The sequence below is a fragment of the Rhinolophus hipposideros genome, assembly GCF_964194185.1.
Source record: "Rhinolophus hipposideros genome assembly, chromosome: 4".
Classification (NCBI taxonomy): domain Eukaryota; kingdom Metazoa; phylum Chordata; class Mammalia; order Chiroptera; family Rhinolophidae; genus Rhinolophus; species Rhinolophus hipposideros.
The window spans coordinates 15,134,489-15,150,742 of record NC_138050.1 but is presented as its reverse complement, the minus strand read 5'-3'; the positions used below and the strand labels follow the sequence as shown (position 1 = coordinate 15,150,742).

General features: G+C 35.8%; 1 protein-coding gene across 1 annotated transcript; it reads right to left on the bottom strand.

Moving 5' to 3' along the window:
* Positions 1-2,080: 2,080 nt before the first annotated feature.
* Positions 2,081-15,182, bottom strand: UFM1 (ubiquitin fold modifier 1). The gene is made up of 6 exons (XM_081046802.1): positions 15,060-15,182; positions 14,929-14,985; positions 10,664-10,721; positions 6,785-6,824; positions 5,581-5,613; positions 2,081-4,205 (listed from the first exon to the last, which is right to left on the bottom strand). Coding segments are annotated over exons 1-6 (258 nt in total). The 5' UTR covers positions 15,062-15,182; the 3' UTR covers positions 2,081-4,137.
* Positions 15,183-16,254: the final 1,072 nt, after the last annotated feature.

Below are 16,254 nucleotides of genomic sequence, written 5' to 3'. Positions count from 1 at the left end.
TTTGAGAATGTTTATTTCAATTAATGGTTTAGTCTGGCTTTAATAATAGTTTATCTATCTCCAGCACTATCAGGGAGTGGCTCCAGAATTTCTTTATTGTAGGGGCTTATGGTCAACAGTCTGGTTGGAAAAGCAGGTTAATAGGGGACTAATCTTTGCAGCTGCATCTGCAAAATGCATAAGATTAAAAAACATAAATTGTCCAATGGGGGTTGATAAATATGGGGCCATAGTCCTACTCCCATTATGCCATCTTCTAGAGTAGCACCAGAATCATAATTATCTTTGATTGGTTTTTACTTAAGGTCCTATATGTTTACCATATTTACATATGTATTAAGAAGTAATGCCATTCATGGTCACTACACATATTCAGTACTCTGAAATGAGAATTTAAACCTTACACATTTCTTTTATATTTTTAAATTTATTATTCGATACTGATCTTGTGTACTGTAAAAAAAGATACTAAGTACTTGACACATAAGTGTTCAATACATTTCTTTTGGATGAATTACATATATAGATCAGATATATATGCATTATATACATCATGCAAAGACTGACAATTACATCTTCGAACTCATCCTAGAAAAAGTGCTACATACCTCATCCCTGAATATCACTAGGGTCACCTTCAAAGTACTCCCCCGGGAAGCCATGTACCGACGCCAGTGCCTAGTCCACCCTTCAAAGCAATTTTGAAACTCTTTTTCTAAAATGGCCATCAGAGCTGTCTTCATATAATGTCCTGAAGTCATCAAAATGTCTTCAATATTTCCTTTATCTTTGGGTAAAGAAAGAAGTCACTGGGGGCCAGATCAGGTGAGTAAGGAGGGTGTCCCGATACAGTTATTTGTTTACTGGCTTAAAACTCCCTCACAGACAGTGCTGTGTGAGCTGGTGCATTGTCGTGATGCAAGAGCTCCTTTGGGCCATTTTTGCACACACTTTCTCATGTCAAGATTTTCAGTTAAGATTTTCCTCTTTCTCTCTTGATGTTTAGTTGGTCTGCTATGCTTCTCACAGTTAGCAGACGATTTTGATGCACAATTCGATGAATTTTTGCAATGTTTTCGTCAGTTCTGCTCATTACTGGCTGCCCTGACATCTCATCATCAGTTACGCATTCTCTCCCTACAGAAAAACATTTAATCCATTTGTACACTGCCGTTTTCTTCATGGCATTATCCCTATAAACTTGGACCAACATGTCTCTGATTTCACTTCCACTCTGGCCAAATTTAAGAATAAATTTAATGTTTGTTCATTGTTCTAATTCAAGCTCAGACATTCTCGCGACAGCACACAATAACACGCAATGAACACCACCACACATTGACATAAACACAGCTGTGAGACACTGATAGTCTGAGGTTATGAAACGTTACCGAGCTATTTGTACAGTGCTGACAATGTAAGTGCACATTGGCAAGTTTGTGAACTTGTCAGACCTCATGTATACACATACATAAATCACAGATATATGCACACACATACATATGTATGTATTTTGAAGTTTTATAAATAGGCTTGGGAATATTAATATGCCGTCAGTTCACTTAGAATTGCTCCACTAGAGCATATTAATGCTTCCAAGTTAGAAATATTTCAGTCTTTACGTAAAAGACATGGTACATAAAAGACATGGTACATATTTGCGAGAGGGGGGGTTTTAAATAGGATTGAGTTTCTTTCCACTGGCATTTCTTTCAGATAACTAATTTTAATAAGTAAAATATCAAAAACAATCATTGGACTTGAATCATTTTAAAAGGAGGCTTTACTACCCGTGAAAGAGACAAACTGTTGCTAACTGGCGGCTTTGCACTTACTCAGCTACAGCAAACCAAGCAGTGGAATGTATACTTTCCAGGATTCCAGAACATATTCTAGTTAATTTGACCCCTCAGACTTCATTTTGTTCACCTACAAAGTGAAAACGTTGGTCTTACGTTCTCACACAAGGCTGCATAGTAAAGCTCACCAGGACTGCTTTTTGAAAACAGATTCTTATCATTATTCCAGATTTAATGAGTCAAAACTTTAAAAGCTAATAATAAAACAAGAGTAGAAAATATGGTTTATGGTACAACAAAATGTATTTTGATAAGATATTAATTATGTATCAATAATGCATTTAAACTAAATACAATACTTCATTCTGCACAAAGAACTTACAGATCATATGTAATAACAAAATGTCCAGTTCTTTAAATGTTTTTAAAACCATACAATAAAATTTTCAAAGCCAAACAATAATATTAAACACATTACTTTGTCATATAGGACATCATAACCTTATTTATGTAACACAGCAAGCAGATTTTGTACTAGAAACAGAATGGGAGGGGAATCTAAATTAAACAAACTGCAGGGAATGGGTATTCATAAATTTCTGATTAACTGAGGCTTAATATTATTAAGAACCAGGGCGTCTTTGAGCATCAAATATTATTTATTAAAATAAAAACTTCCCTAAACATCTTTGCTTTTCTACCCCAGCAAAGACTTTTTTTTTCCCTTTACAATTCAGAACGCTGCTGCTCATTTGTCAAATATATGAACACTATCTGGTTAATTTCTTAAACTTAACTACCAATGTCACCCTTCAGATGCTGATTTTGTTGCATTTCCTTACATTTTTTTCCCCCCGATGAACCTAGGGCTTATGATAGGGAAAATCTTGAAACATGCTTAGATAAAAATTGGTCTTAAAGATACTTTATTCACGAATAATTCAGCAAGAATTTACTGAAAGTCTACTATATTTCCTGGTCTAGAAAGAGCAAGACAGACACTAGGTCTGCCTCCAGAGCTCACTTTCTAGAATACAGCAAATTGAGCACTGGTTCTCACTCACTTTGAGCCATCATTTAATTTTTAAAGATTTGCATCGAGTTTGATTTGCTCTGTAAGGGCAAATAAAATTGTCTCCTGTCCCTATCATTCTTTCGATTCTCATAAAAGGAATTTTGAAATCTGTACATTGACAAGGCCAACACTTTGCTCTCTCCAATTGCCTTGTACTCCTCATGACAATGCCAGTATTTTTCCCCTTCCGTTCTGCCAACAAAGCCTCTGCACTTTTGCCTCCCCAGCTGGCCTTTTCTGTAACACTCTGCTATAGCTTTCTGTTCCCCTTCATGGTTGTCTTTTGTTTCTTTCCTCCTTAGTAGAAGCCTGGTTCACCTGGGCTTTCCCATCTTCCCTTTCCTGGTTCCTTATTCACTTGACTAATCTTAACACTTCCTTAAATGTGGGGCCTTCAGTGAGTACAATCAATCAGCATTTCCAATTAGCATTTGTTGAGCTTTATTGTGAACTTCAGGTCTTCCTTACAATACTGACTGCCTGAGTGCTAGTTAGAAATATCCTCAGAAAGACACTGTTTCTTTGGGATTCCTCTTTTAATGCTGTATTAAAAGAAACTGACAAAGGAATGCATAACTCAGCAAAGGATGCGTCTACTTTATTTGCAGTTCTCACCACTACAAGTATTGGATTCTCTTTGGTGTGGGATATTGATTTTACACATAAGGGCTAGATCAAAAAATTCAATTTTTGGCTCCTTGATATTCAATTAAAATTCATATGAACACACAAAACTTGAAACTTAAAAAACCTAAAGGTTAAGACAGTTAAATATTCATTGATATGTCTATATCCTTTACCATCACCGATATATACTTAAGAATTCTGTATTCTTAACTATTTTTTGAGTCTGCAAGTCAGATCTGTTAAGCAAACTGCCATGTATAATCCAAAATCCTCTTAAAATTTTAACTCAAAGACAAGGAGGAAGATTCAATAAATTTTAATTTTCCAAATGTTCTAAGAATTATCAGAAGCATCCTCCAGTAATAAAACACAGTTGGATAATGCATTTACCCAAAATGAACGAGGTGTGTTGTGAGGTAGCAATGAGCGACTAAGATCTTCTGTGCAGATGGTACCCTCAATGCATAAGCATTCCCTCTTCACAAAGAAGAGAGGGAATAATAAGAGACAGCGAGTCAACTTTCATTATTTCATCAGCCACTGGTGTTTTCATAGTATTTTAAATGCCTGATTTCAGTTTCACAACAATACCAATATTTATTCTGAAAGGTAATCCTATTTTCCAAGTAGCGAGTATTAACAACTTCCAACACGATCTCTAGGAATAATTCGCAGTTCTGAACCATGCTTTAGAAAAACATTGCCTATACAAACAAACAAAACATAAAGTTAGGTATTTACAAAACACGTTAACAGTCCAACAATTAAATACAATAAACAAAGTAGTGTAAAGTTTAAGTAGGTACAAAAGCACAAACATCATCAGAACTCAATTCCATTCTTTTTAAGGCTTGTTTCTATTTCACATGTCTTCAGACCCAACCATGTCTGAAAATTTTAAATAAAAATACTAGCCACAAAAATGCTAACAAGTACACTTAGCAAATAACAATGTAAATCAATTTAACCATCAATATTCGCTTTAATCTACAATCAAGGACAGAAAAAATAATGAATCTAAATTACCAGAAGTAACAAAAGTTTAGAAACTCTGATCTATTTTGGTTTAATTGTGAGATTTACTTCATGTCCCAAGATGCACACATTTCAACTTTTAATGTTAATACAACAGGCAACATGTTAAAATAAGCAGTAATTAAAATATAAACTACTGAATATTTCTAGAGTAAGAAAAGCTTTAAACCTAAGTTTAAAGGCATTTTCACAGTAAGATGCCTCATGATTTTCAATGAATAACCTTTTCAATTTAATAAAATTATACACTTAAAACAACTGATTTTAGCTAAAAAAAATTTACAATTTTAAATCCCTCTTCATTTTCTATATGGCTGAATTTTAATCCCAAGCTCTATGAAGACAATATAATTTTGTTATAAGACAGAGTACTTTAAACATAATTTAAACATAAATACTTGTCAAATTGAAGTAACATTATATTAAAGCATGCTTAATTTCAAAAGATTACAATTAGATTCTAAGCCAAAAAGGGTACATCTAAAAATATAAAATTACTCCTTAAAAACATTAAGATCACTTTTACTCTGCATTTAGTTAGGACATCAATATACATAGCACTGTATCATGTTAAGTTTGAAGTTCTAAGTGTGGACTAACCCATTTGAAATTTAAACGAGTACTTCTTTAAAGTAATAATAATAGCTAGCACTTACTGAATGCTTACTGTGGATAATGCCAGCTTTTAAGCATGTTGCATGTACTACCTCACAACTACTTGATGGGGTATGTAGGTAGGTCAAAACCATCATTCCCATAAGGATACTATCTTACCTTTAGACTTTTTGCTATGAGTATTAAATACCTTTAATGCTTATTAGTCAGGTTTTTTCTTTTTGTAACCAAATTCATGTATTACTGATACATATAATGAAACAAATTATTATTCAGACATATAGGTGAAGACTGCTATAAAAATCCCTAAAAAAACAGCAATTGTACTTTTAAAATCCTATCCAGTCCAATTAGAATTAAGTATTTATTATTATCAATTGACATATGTCGTCACACCCACCTCTCCATGAGTTTTAGATAGATACTCACCAGCAGTCTGTGCAGGGTTTATTCCTATTCCATCTAGAAAATAAATTGTAAAATCATCTAAGTTATTTCTAAAGGTAAAATGGTTTAATAATAACAAGAAACTGGCCAAAACGGTGCTGCTGTGTAGACAGGCACAAGACAAAGAATTTAAATCCAAGAGTATGAATGACAATCTTTCAGGTAAATTGTGTGTTGAAATCTGTTATATTGTGCATTCACTCGCTGATGGATTAGCTGAAAACATCTATCAATGCAATGATCCTGATAAGGTCTACAGAAGATAGTTTTTTATTCTGTTATGTCATACACAGTGAAAAACACAACCCAGAGCACCTGAGGCTTATCACTACTCATTTACATTTTGCTCCAATGCATAAAAATCTTAAGGTCAGGAGAGCCCCCAGTAACATAATTCAAGTTCCACTGACACTTGATAAAGATTTACAAAACACCTTTTCAAAAGCTACTCATCTGTAAATCTGAAACTTTCTAGAAAGCAGGCTTTCTTCTAAATAGAGAAACACTTCATGTAACAGCATGCAGAATGTTTTAGAAAGGGCAATTTTGTTCTAAAGTAAATCATGCTACTTACACATTAAATCCATCTTCTCAGTCTATCCTAACTGCACAGGAACCACTCACTTGCACTCCTCAATATTAGTTTGTATTCTTGAAAAATAGTTAAACTCTCACTGCCATCTTTACTCCTCGTCTTACTTTCTCATAGAGAAAGTTTCATCAAACTTAATTATTAATAGTATTTTAAGACACTCAGAATTTAAATTAGTTATCTAATTAAATAAAATCCTCATTACTGCAAGCATTAAGAAAGTTTTCACCAGGAAAGCAATTATAAGGTATAGTAAAGATACCTTGTTTTAACTTCCTAAATTCTAAAAGCATTTACCAATACAACTTTATTTTAAAAAGAATACCTTATTAAATAAAAGGAAAAGTTATTTTCAGTAATAATCTGGCAAGAAATGATAAGGACATAGGATATTATAAAGTGCTGTACTACAACAAAAGTAAAAAGAAACTGAAAAGAGCTAATTATGGACAATAACCTTAGTGTTTAGAATTATGTGTATCATTTATGTTGATATACATTTTGGGTTTTTTATTTATATCAGTTTTAATTAATTTGACTTCTTTTAAACAATTTCTATAATTCTGAGGTAACAGTTTTAAAATGAATTCTTACCATTGGTAATAATAGCACTTGTGGCTGCAGGAACTTTAAACTAAAGGGCAGAAAGAGAAAACAAATTTTATATAAACACTGTTATGAAAGATGAATAGCTTAGCATGGATAGTGTACATATAATCAATTCTATAATTTTAAAATGCAATTTATCTTTTAGGATAAGTAACATCATCAAAAAACATGCTGCTGTAATTTGCTTTATTTTTAAAAACTATACTTTCTAAATCTACATTTCACTGTATCTAGGACACCATGGATTATAAAATGCACCTTATTTTACGTACCAAAAACAAAATCCAGAATATACTATCAGTGAATCTATGACACAATCAATGTTTACTTGTTCAGACTTAGACATGTTACTTTCATCATATAAGATCTGACAATTAAGTTCATGAACTCTGTTGCAACGACGATGTTGCTAACTGTTTTTGGTATCAGAGGGATTATTCATTATGAATTTTTACCAACTGGAAAAACAGTTACCGAAGTTTACTATTTGGAAGTGCTGAAAAGGCTGCATGAAAGTTAGACGACCTGAACTTTTCGCCAATTCATGGCTTTTGCATCACAACAATACACAGCACTGACAGTGAGGGAGTTTTTAAACCAGTAAACAAGTAAGTGTATTGGAACACCCTCCCTACTCACCTGATCTGGCCCCCAGTGACTTATTTCTTTGTCCAAAGATAAAGGAAATACTGAAAGGAAGACATCTTGATGACACTCAGGACATCAAGGATAACATGATAATAGCTCTGATGGCCATTCCAGAAAAAGAGTTCCAAAATTGCTTTGAAAAGGTGGACCAGGCACTCGAAGGTAACCATGTTATTCAGCAATGAGATATGTAGTACTTTTTCTAGGCTGAGTTCACGAACTTAATTGTCTGACCTCTTATATAACTTTCTTGCATAAGCAAAAATAAAAGCAAGGCGATTGCTTAGTATCTTCCCAAAATTTCTTTCTAGAAACAGTAATCTCAAACAAATGCTGTCTTGTTTTTAATGGGAGGCCAACCAAGGCTCATATTCCTGCCACAATTTCTCCTTTAATGTACTGCTGACTTGAATCTCACGGGATGGCAACAACCTAATCATGCCACCAGGAAACAGCAGCTAAGTTCAGGTATGTGCAGGTGATGTCAACTAGACAACTATGTGACTACCACATGCAACCAGTGATAGTAAGACTCCACTGATCTACTCTCAGAGACGTAAAAAGATGCGTTTTCTAAATCAATGAAATGTGGTATGACACTCACTGGTAGCTGAAAGGCAGAATTCTTGTCTTAATACTCTAGAGAACAGCGGTGGCCCAAGGGTATTCATGTCCTCACAGGTCATTAATTTATCCAACACATATTTAGTATGCACTTCTACACTATGGACTTTTACAGATATTATAGTTGAGTTTTGTGGTCAAATAACTTTGGAAAACACTAAGTTACACTAGTATTCTTTTTAGAATCATGTAATATGCTGCTAATCCAGTTTATTGAATTCCAGGAAGAAAATAGTGAATGAAGTGGTTCCCATAGTTTTTAGCCGTTGAACCCAGTTTTATTCCTTTTCTTTTTTGGTGGTTCTAGTAATTTGGGAATACTACTCTGAGAAATGCTGCTTTAGGTATTTATAATGGTCACATATGCATAGTATAGAAAAACAACCAAAAGCTTATTTTATGAATTAAAGAATCATATTTTAAAATAACAACTGAATTATGCATTGGAACCACTACTTGTTACAGGATTATGTACCTAATAAACAGTTTTATGGTCTAAAAGGTACATTCTTAGTTGTAAATGTCCTTTGAAAGATTTAAAAATTTTAAGTAAACCTAATTTACAATAACTTCAAAATTTATTTACAGAGGTTAATACTAAGGTAATACTAAAAACAAAAAAAGTTTTGATCAAATACTCAAATTAATTATAGGACGTATCAGATTTCCACAACTTGAATATTACAAAGTTTCTAATTACCCTACCAAGTGTCTTTCTTATTCTTAGATTATGTCCATTTTAAGATAAGCGAGGTATTTTCTTTGTCATACCCATATGGTGGCAACATATTTTATGAACATTAATCAAAAACAACTGCTGACACCATTTTTGCCTTTTACAGAATGTAGAAACAATGGTTAAGCTGAAATGTGGGGAAGCATCACTAGTGATGTAAAACGTAGTAACTACGTTTGTCTTACCTTGCTGACAAGTTTTCTCCTGGATGTAAAGTGTATTTTATGCTCCTCAGTTTTCATTTCTTTTCCTCCTCAGAACCCGTAAGTGTTATTTAAGAGGTTCTTCTCAGGCTTTGACAACTCACTACTCACTTAAATTAATCCAGTTAGGTATTGGGGAATTTTATTACTTTTATTAAGAAAATTTTACTAGGCATTTAAATTCAGAAACTCTTGGGTTTGTCAACTCTCGTTGTCACTGAAAGACTCTATAATGTCATTTTGTGAAAGGCCTTCTCACTGTTGCCTGAAACTCAGACCCCTTCTAAATGTGTAACACCCATGATTCACAACAGTTATAAGCTATATTCAAACTTTAATATATGCAGTTCTGTGAAGTTTGTTAACTTTTTTTTCTACTGCATGTCTGTTAGGATGCTGTTACGTTCACACTAGAAGACCAAGATCACATCATGCCTTAGCCTTATGAAGGACGCACTCTAAAACTGTAACTTTAAAATTCAATAAATGTTAATTATAGCTTGTACAGATCTATTTCTTAAATTGGAATCTGTGGAATCTGCTATGCCACAGACCAGGAATATTCTTGCAAGTGATCTGTGCAGCAAAAAGTAATGATACTGCTATATTCAGATTTGTTTCCCATCTCTTTTTACTGATTCTTTCATGCAGAATAGATCAAAACTGACTATAAACAAGTATTCCACTTTTCAGTTTAATTCTGAATGCATCCCTGGACAATAGTTTACAAGGGGCTGTAAATGCTGATGAGTTGGCTGATTTTCCATTAATCACTTAAATACAGAGGACTGTGGGTTAAGTTGGTTTCATATTTACTTAGCTACTAAAATTATTTTCCCATGAATATAAACTTTTCTGGAGATTCTGAATCATAACATTTGGATTTGAGTTACTCTGTAACTACAGCATTTTTAACTTCACAATATTTCAGTAAATGCTATATTTTTATTCAAAATCAATCAGATAGAAAAGACAGGCATTAACTATGTACTCATTGTACAAATTGAGAAATTTAAGGAGACAAATTGAGAGGCTTGCCCATGTCACAGATAGTGAATGACATTTAAAATCGGAACGCTAATTCTCCCACGTCAAATCTGGGTGCTATTTCCATCCAAACTACTCTCCCAAGAGTCAAGTCCAAACAGCTGCTTATAGACGCTTCTGAGGATAATTTTGGATGGAAAATATTTATTTGTTAAAAATAGAAAACCTAAACATTAAAAAAACTGCATACTTTTAAAAACAAATTTTACTGACAGTCTATATACCCATACAGAAAATTGAAAAATATGATAAAAATATTTAAAAAATTGTAATTCTAGAATCAAAAGCAGTAAAAATGAGTATACAGACCACAGTGTGATATGTTGCTGTTTATTGAACCCTTTCAATTTCAATAAAAATTTTCTTTATAATTTTCAATGGCTGCATTGAATAGAAGCATCAATTTGTTTAACTCTTCTTTTGTCTGTTAACTCTTAACTTTCATTCTACTTATATCTGTAAGTAAAGTTTAATTTTTTTGATAGCATAAACCTAGTAATGAACCCACAGGGCAGTGGTAGGTCAAAGTGCATGCAAAATTTAAAGATTTTTGAGATACACTGCCAAGCTGCATTCCACACAGGTTGTTCCAATTTCTACACTTACTTCCTCTGCCGCAAATTTTAAGACTGCTGTGAAAGGTGTACTTTCGGGAACACTGAGTCTGCAAGAAGAATTAAAAAGAATTTTTTAAAAAGCTGATTTTTTTTTTTAAAAGCCTTTGTTCCTTATAGGGGCTATTATAGCAGACATACACAAATCTGCCTTTTGAATCTGAAGATTTTGACTGCACACTACGTTCATTAACTCTACAACGAAAAAAAAAAAGCAATCAGCCTTATATCTGAGATGGTACCCACAGTTCCACTTTGAAAATTAACGTGTACATGTGCAGATTTACATATTTTTAATATTTTGATACAAATAGATCTAGCATATGGTCTGCTGCTTGTTTCTAGAGGTGGATTTCAAAAAGTGGAATCTCTCCTTAGTCTTCAGTCCACTTTACCACCTCCAGTCCAAACATCTTTCCACCCAATACAGTAATGTCATCATTTTCATTATAAAAGAAGATTCTGGGAAGCATCACAGATCACAAATCGTTTCATGAACCTTTCTTTCTCTGTACTTTTAATATCAAGTGATTTCCCACAAAACTTTTATATCATTGTTAAAGGGCTTAATACAATCTGAAATAACATTTTGGAGAATGATGGATGATTTTGTTATTGACTTGAACAGTTTCAAGTATATTAAAGGTTACTGATAAATGATCAATCTATGAATTTTCCAATTTAAAAACTGAAAAAATGACATTATACTCTAAAACAAAAAACACCTAAAGGACAGAAAGAGGTTAAAAAAACGTAAAATAAAAAAATATAATACTCCTAATACAAAATGAATTAGTGATTAAAGGTAGAAAAACAGATTCTTTTTCAAAGCAGGGAAGAGAGACTTACAAGCTAACATTTCTCTTTGAAACTTCTCTATTGTCACCCCTGTATTATTCTTTAATGCTTTAATGCCAACTTTCATTATGTAACATTTTCATGTATAGGTCCCATTTCTTTACCTAGTCTACACATCACTGAATACAAAAATCATTGTATCTGCCGTAGCATGTTACAATGATTTCCAGTAAGATAAGTGTGAACAGATTTCTTGGCTGCCCCCATTCTACTCCTCCAAAATACGACTGAAGGGTGAAAACAGATATCATTTTTTTTCCTTTCTTTCCTTTTTTTTTGGGGGGGTGAGAGAATAAAAACAAAATTCTAAAGAATAGTCACTTTAAAAATTATCTAAAAAATTGGTAATGTATTAGTTTACAAAGTAAGGAACAGCATTGCAAATATTTTTGCATTATATTTATAGCTCAGAATCTGAGATTCACCGTCCTAAAACTTGTCCTCAAAAGGTCAACTTCTAAAATCTTAGGGTTTCAATTTACTTTTAAACTGGAGATTAAAAATGTCCTTATAACACATAAATAGATGTCATATTGATATTAAATCAGTGAGCCTGTCCAAAGATAAACCCAATAAAGTATAAAATGAAAACACATTTTAAGGCCTGTTCTATGTGGCAGAAAATTAGAGGGTCTGGGAGTTGCTGCAACTCTATGGACTTCACCTAGATTTGAATTTTTGTGTTTGCCAATTGCGTCATTTTGTAAATCTGACACTCAAACATTATACTGGTGTTTTGAAAAACTGGGAACTAACCTGTATACTAAAGTGAATTTTTAAAATAAATTACTGGCAAAATTTGTTTTTCTTAATGTGCATTTCATATAAACAAAACTGATACAACTTGACAAATACTGTTATGAGTAAGAACCAAGTTTCTTAGAGAGAACTAAAGAAGAATGAGATGAACTTGAATAACTACAGAAATCTTCAGAAGTAAAACTTTGATCATTAAAAGGTGCTGTTTGTCATGAAGTGGTGTTCCTGAGACTGTACTTCCCCACACAGAAAAGAACATGTGTAAAAGCAGGGAGGATTAAAAGGACTTACTTGTCAATTTGGGAATAGGATGGCTGAAACTTTGTTAAGTGATGGTGGTAGAAAGAAAGGGAGGGAATAAAAAATAGAAGCCAGACTGAAAAAATTGAAATCAGACTGAAAGAGCCACAGGTGTTTTTTTAATTCATCCTTTATATACATGAAAATGTTTATTTCAATATTTCTATAACCTCTTAGCAGTATCAACATTAGTAATATCAACAAACGAAAAATGAAAATTCTGACATCATCCAGAATAAATTTAGAACTGAAACGTCCTCCCTAGAATTTAACTAGTAGTAATGTTAGAAAGTTAAAGGAAGTTTTTCTATCAAAGTATATGTTTACGTGCTTGACATTAAAAAGTCAAAGCATGTTTTCCCACAAATCTTAAGAATTGCTTTTACTAGTACCCAAGTACTAGTTAATGTTTCCTTTGAACAGGAAACAGCCAAACTATCTTTATGTATACAAGTACATATGCTATACATATTTTATACACACAGACCCACATATACATACACACACAACCACACACACAGTAAACAATAGGTATGCCTACTAAATTCATCCTGTCACCAAAATCAGTTGAACTGGTACAATGTTCCAGCCACTCTTACAGATACTGATGCTGTCCTACTCTGACCTTTGTCCCTCCTTCCTTGTCACTTTTTTTCTAAAGCATATTTACACATTAATGACAATAATCTAGTATAACGGGGAAACCAAAGGTGAGGAGGACAGGGGAATCTCTACTTCTCAGTAGAGAAGTTAAAGAGGAGTTAAAACTGAGAAGGTAGAGATTCTACCTACTTTAATCTTGGGAAGATGAAATAGATGAGGTCCAGAGCCCAAATGGTACAACTGGCTGTTCACGGAAGCAAAGTTGAGTTTTTCCATTCTAACACGGTCACAGACAGAAATTACAGGTTTATAGAGATAGTGGTAGCTTTGTAAATGTGATGGAAAGATAAGTTTTACTCTGATGGCCTGAGACAAACAGGAAAAGGAACTGTGGAAAGTGTGAAGATATAGTTTTCAAAAATCATTCAGAGAATAAAAAGAGGAAGATAAGCAAACTTGGGAAACGCAGCAGCGCTTTGGGTACTACTGAGCATCGTCATGAATTGTACGTAAAATCCATCAGCCTAATTGTGTACCTTTCTCTAGGGTCAATCAGATATGCACAGAGAATCCAGTGGTTGAGTTCAGAGTTGGTATTTCACCAAGCGTTTGGAACGAAATGTACGGGGGGCGGGGGAGGGAGGAGTGGGAAAACAGAGTTGAGGTGTTTGCAAGAGTGATGTAAAGATGGCCCATGGACTGTAAGCTGGGTAAGAATGAAAGAAGTTGTGTTAAGGCGTGGGGGAAGAGGGTAGTGATAGATAAAAAAGCAGTCTCATTAGTGAATTAAAAGAAATATTATTACAGAAGAAATGCTAGAGTAAACCAGCTATAAGAAGAGAATATCCCAAAGAGTGCTCGAAAACGACATTTTAGAGGTGGAGCAATTACTTGACATAAGATGAAAAGACTCATCTGCAGATGAACCCATCAGGAGAGCAAAAGGTTAGGAGGTTGCATGGGTCCCAGGCAGCTAAGTCAGTGAGACTGGTAACAGCTGTTATATAGCTCAATCAGGTAGGCCACCATAAATACTTATTATGCATAAAATCCTACTGAAGTCCTGTTCTTTGCTGCATTTCCTATGACTTCCAGCTGCAATAACCTCAAGGTTTACCTACAATCCTAGAAACGTCCAGGTGGAGAATATCCAGGTTCGAAGATCCAGGTTAGACCCATGTTAATTGCTATAGGATAAGGAAAGGCCCCGCATGAATAAACTGCCCTGTTTCTGCATTTGCAATTTCTGCTATCACTTTGTACTAAACGCAACTTAGTCAGGATCCGATCTGAGGCTCACTCCTGTGTGCTGCACGGCGGGCGAGTCACTCTCACGCAAAAGTCAGACGCCTGACAGTAATAAACGTTCACGTGCATCACAAGCAGGCAGGGGCTGTTGAAGAATTCCGGTAACCACCAGAGCCCTGTCCACATGTCTTGCCACCCCATCACCCACCAAATAACTTCAGAGGGGAGCTCACAGATCAGACGCAACGTCTAGTCACACACCCCTGCACCCTCGCGCCGGGGCAAGCGGACAACTAGAGGAGTGGGCACGGGATCTCCCCTCTCGGGTCCGGGTGGGACGGGGGAGCCTCCCGGAATAGCGCGGGCGGGGGCCCAGGGGGTGGGCGGAAGGATGGAGCCAGCCGGGGTGGGAGTTTGCGGGAGGCTCGGGTCCACCCAGCCCGGACCTGCTCCGCCACTTAAGAGGCTCATCGCGGTGGAGCTACTCACACTTTGTACGGCAGCCGCGGGTCGGACGTCAGCGTGATCTTAAAGGAAACCTTCGACCTGAAGAAGAGAGCGGGAGAGAGTTAGGTCGGGCAGTGGGACGGAGGATGGGGCGGCTGTGGATAAACACTTACATGATGGAGCGGGGAGGAACACAGACCACACGCCAACTAGCCCCAGCAGACCCACTTCCGCCGCAGGGCCCGGGACCGCCCCGCCTCACTCAAGTCCACGTCTCCCTCGGCCAACTGGGGGCCTCCAAAGTTGCTGTTGTCCGAGGCACTGCCTGAATATCGGCCTCAGATGCTCGTGCTAAGCGGAGCCTCCAAGTGACAACGAGGTGTTGCTTTTGCATTTATATCCCTGAGAAGAACGTATGGGTCGTATGGAATTAATGTGTTTCTAAATGCCGCTAATTGCTACCGAATTTTTGTCAGGCAGCACAAGCTCTGGCACAGGCAGTAGGACTCCAGGTCTCCGCGGGCCGCTGGGGGCGGAAGTTTCTGTTCCAGGAAGGCGGGGGAACGGCGGACGCTCTCCGAAGTTGCTAAGGCAACCTCCGAGCCGAAGGGCTCCATTGGGGCTCCATTCGGGAAGCTGGAATTTCCGCCCGCTTTAGCCTTCGTATTCTTTTGCCTTTCCATTTAACCCAATCCTGTTGTATCATTTAGATTTCTCATAGTGTTTCCTTCGCACTTGAGTCTGCAATACTGACGTCTACTTAATTTCAACAGCGTGTTATCAAGGTAGTGAGAAAGACAAGGTGCCTGCATTTGAGCAACTTTAAGTCTAATTGGGAAGAGCAAAATATTCACAGGAGATTTCAATAGTTTGTTATGTGGCTTGCTAGGATTAAACCTGGGCACCGGGTTGCTGGTCTTCCGCCACACTTACTGGGTTTAACAACCCACTTAATCCGATGTTCCAAGCACTGAAGCTAAACACTAGGGGTGACAGGGTGAGTAAGAAAGGTGGGTGCCAACCCTCTACCATGTGAACAGTCAGAAGTTCTTATATAGTGAGGGAAGAAGACTATATGTCCTCTAAATTTTATTACAAATCTAAGACTGGAATGCCCTCAGGGTTCATCCATGTTGTTGCAAATGGTAAGATTCCATTCTTTTCTATAACTGAGTAGTATTCCATTTGTGTGTGTGTAGAGATCAGAGTTTTAGTGGATATTATGTTGCATTCTTGAGAGATACTTAAGAGAGAAATAGGGAAGTAACTGCAGTGGGAATTCTGAAGGCCAGTTTCATCTTTGCCATGATTTTGCAGCAGGCTGCTCTGTCATGCTCACATCTCCCCACGGAAAGACTGCTGATTCTC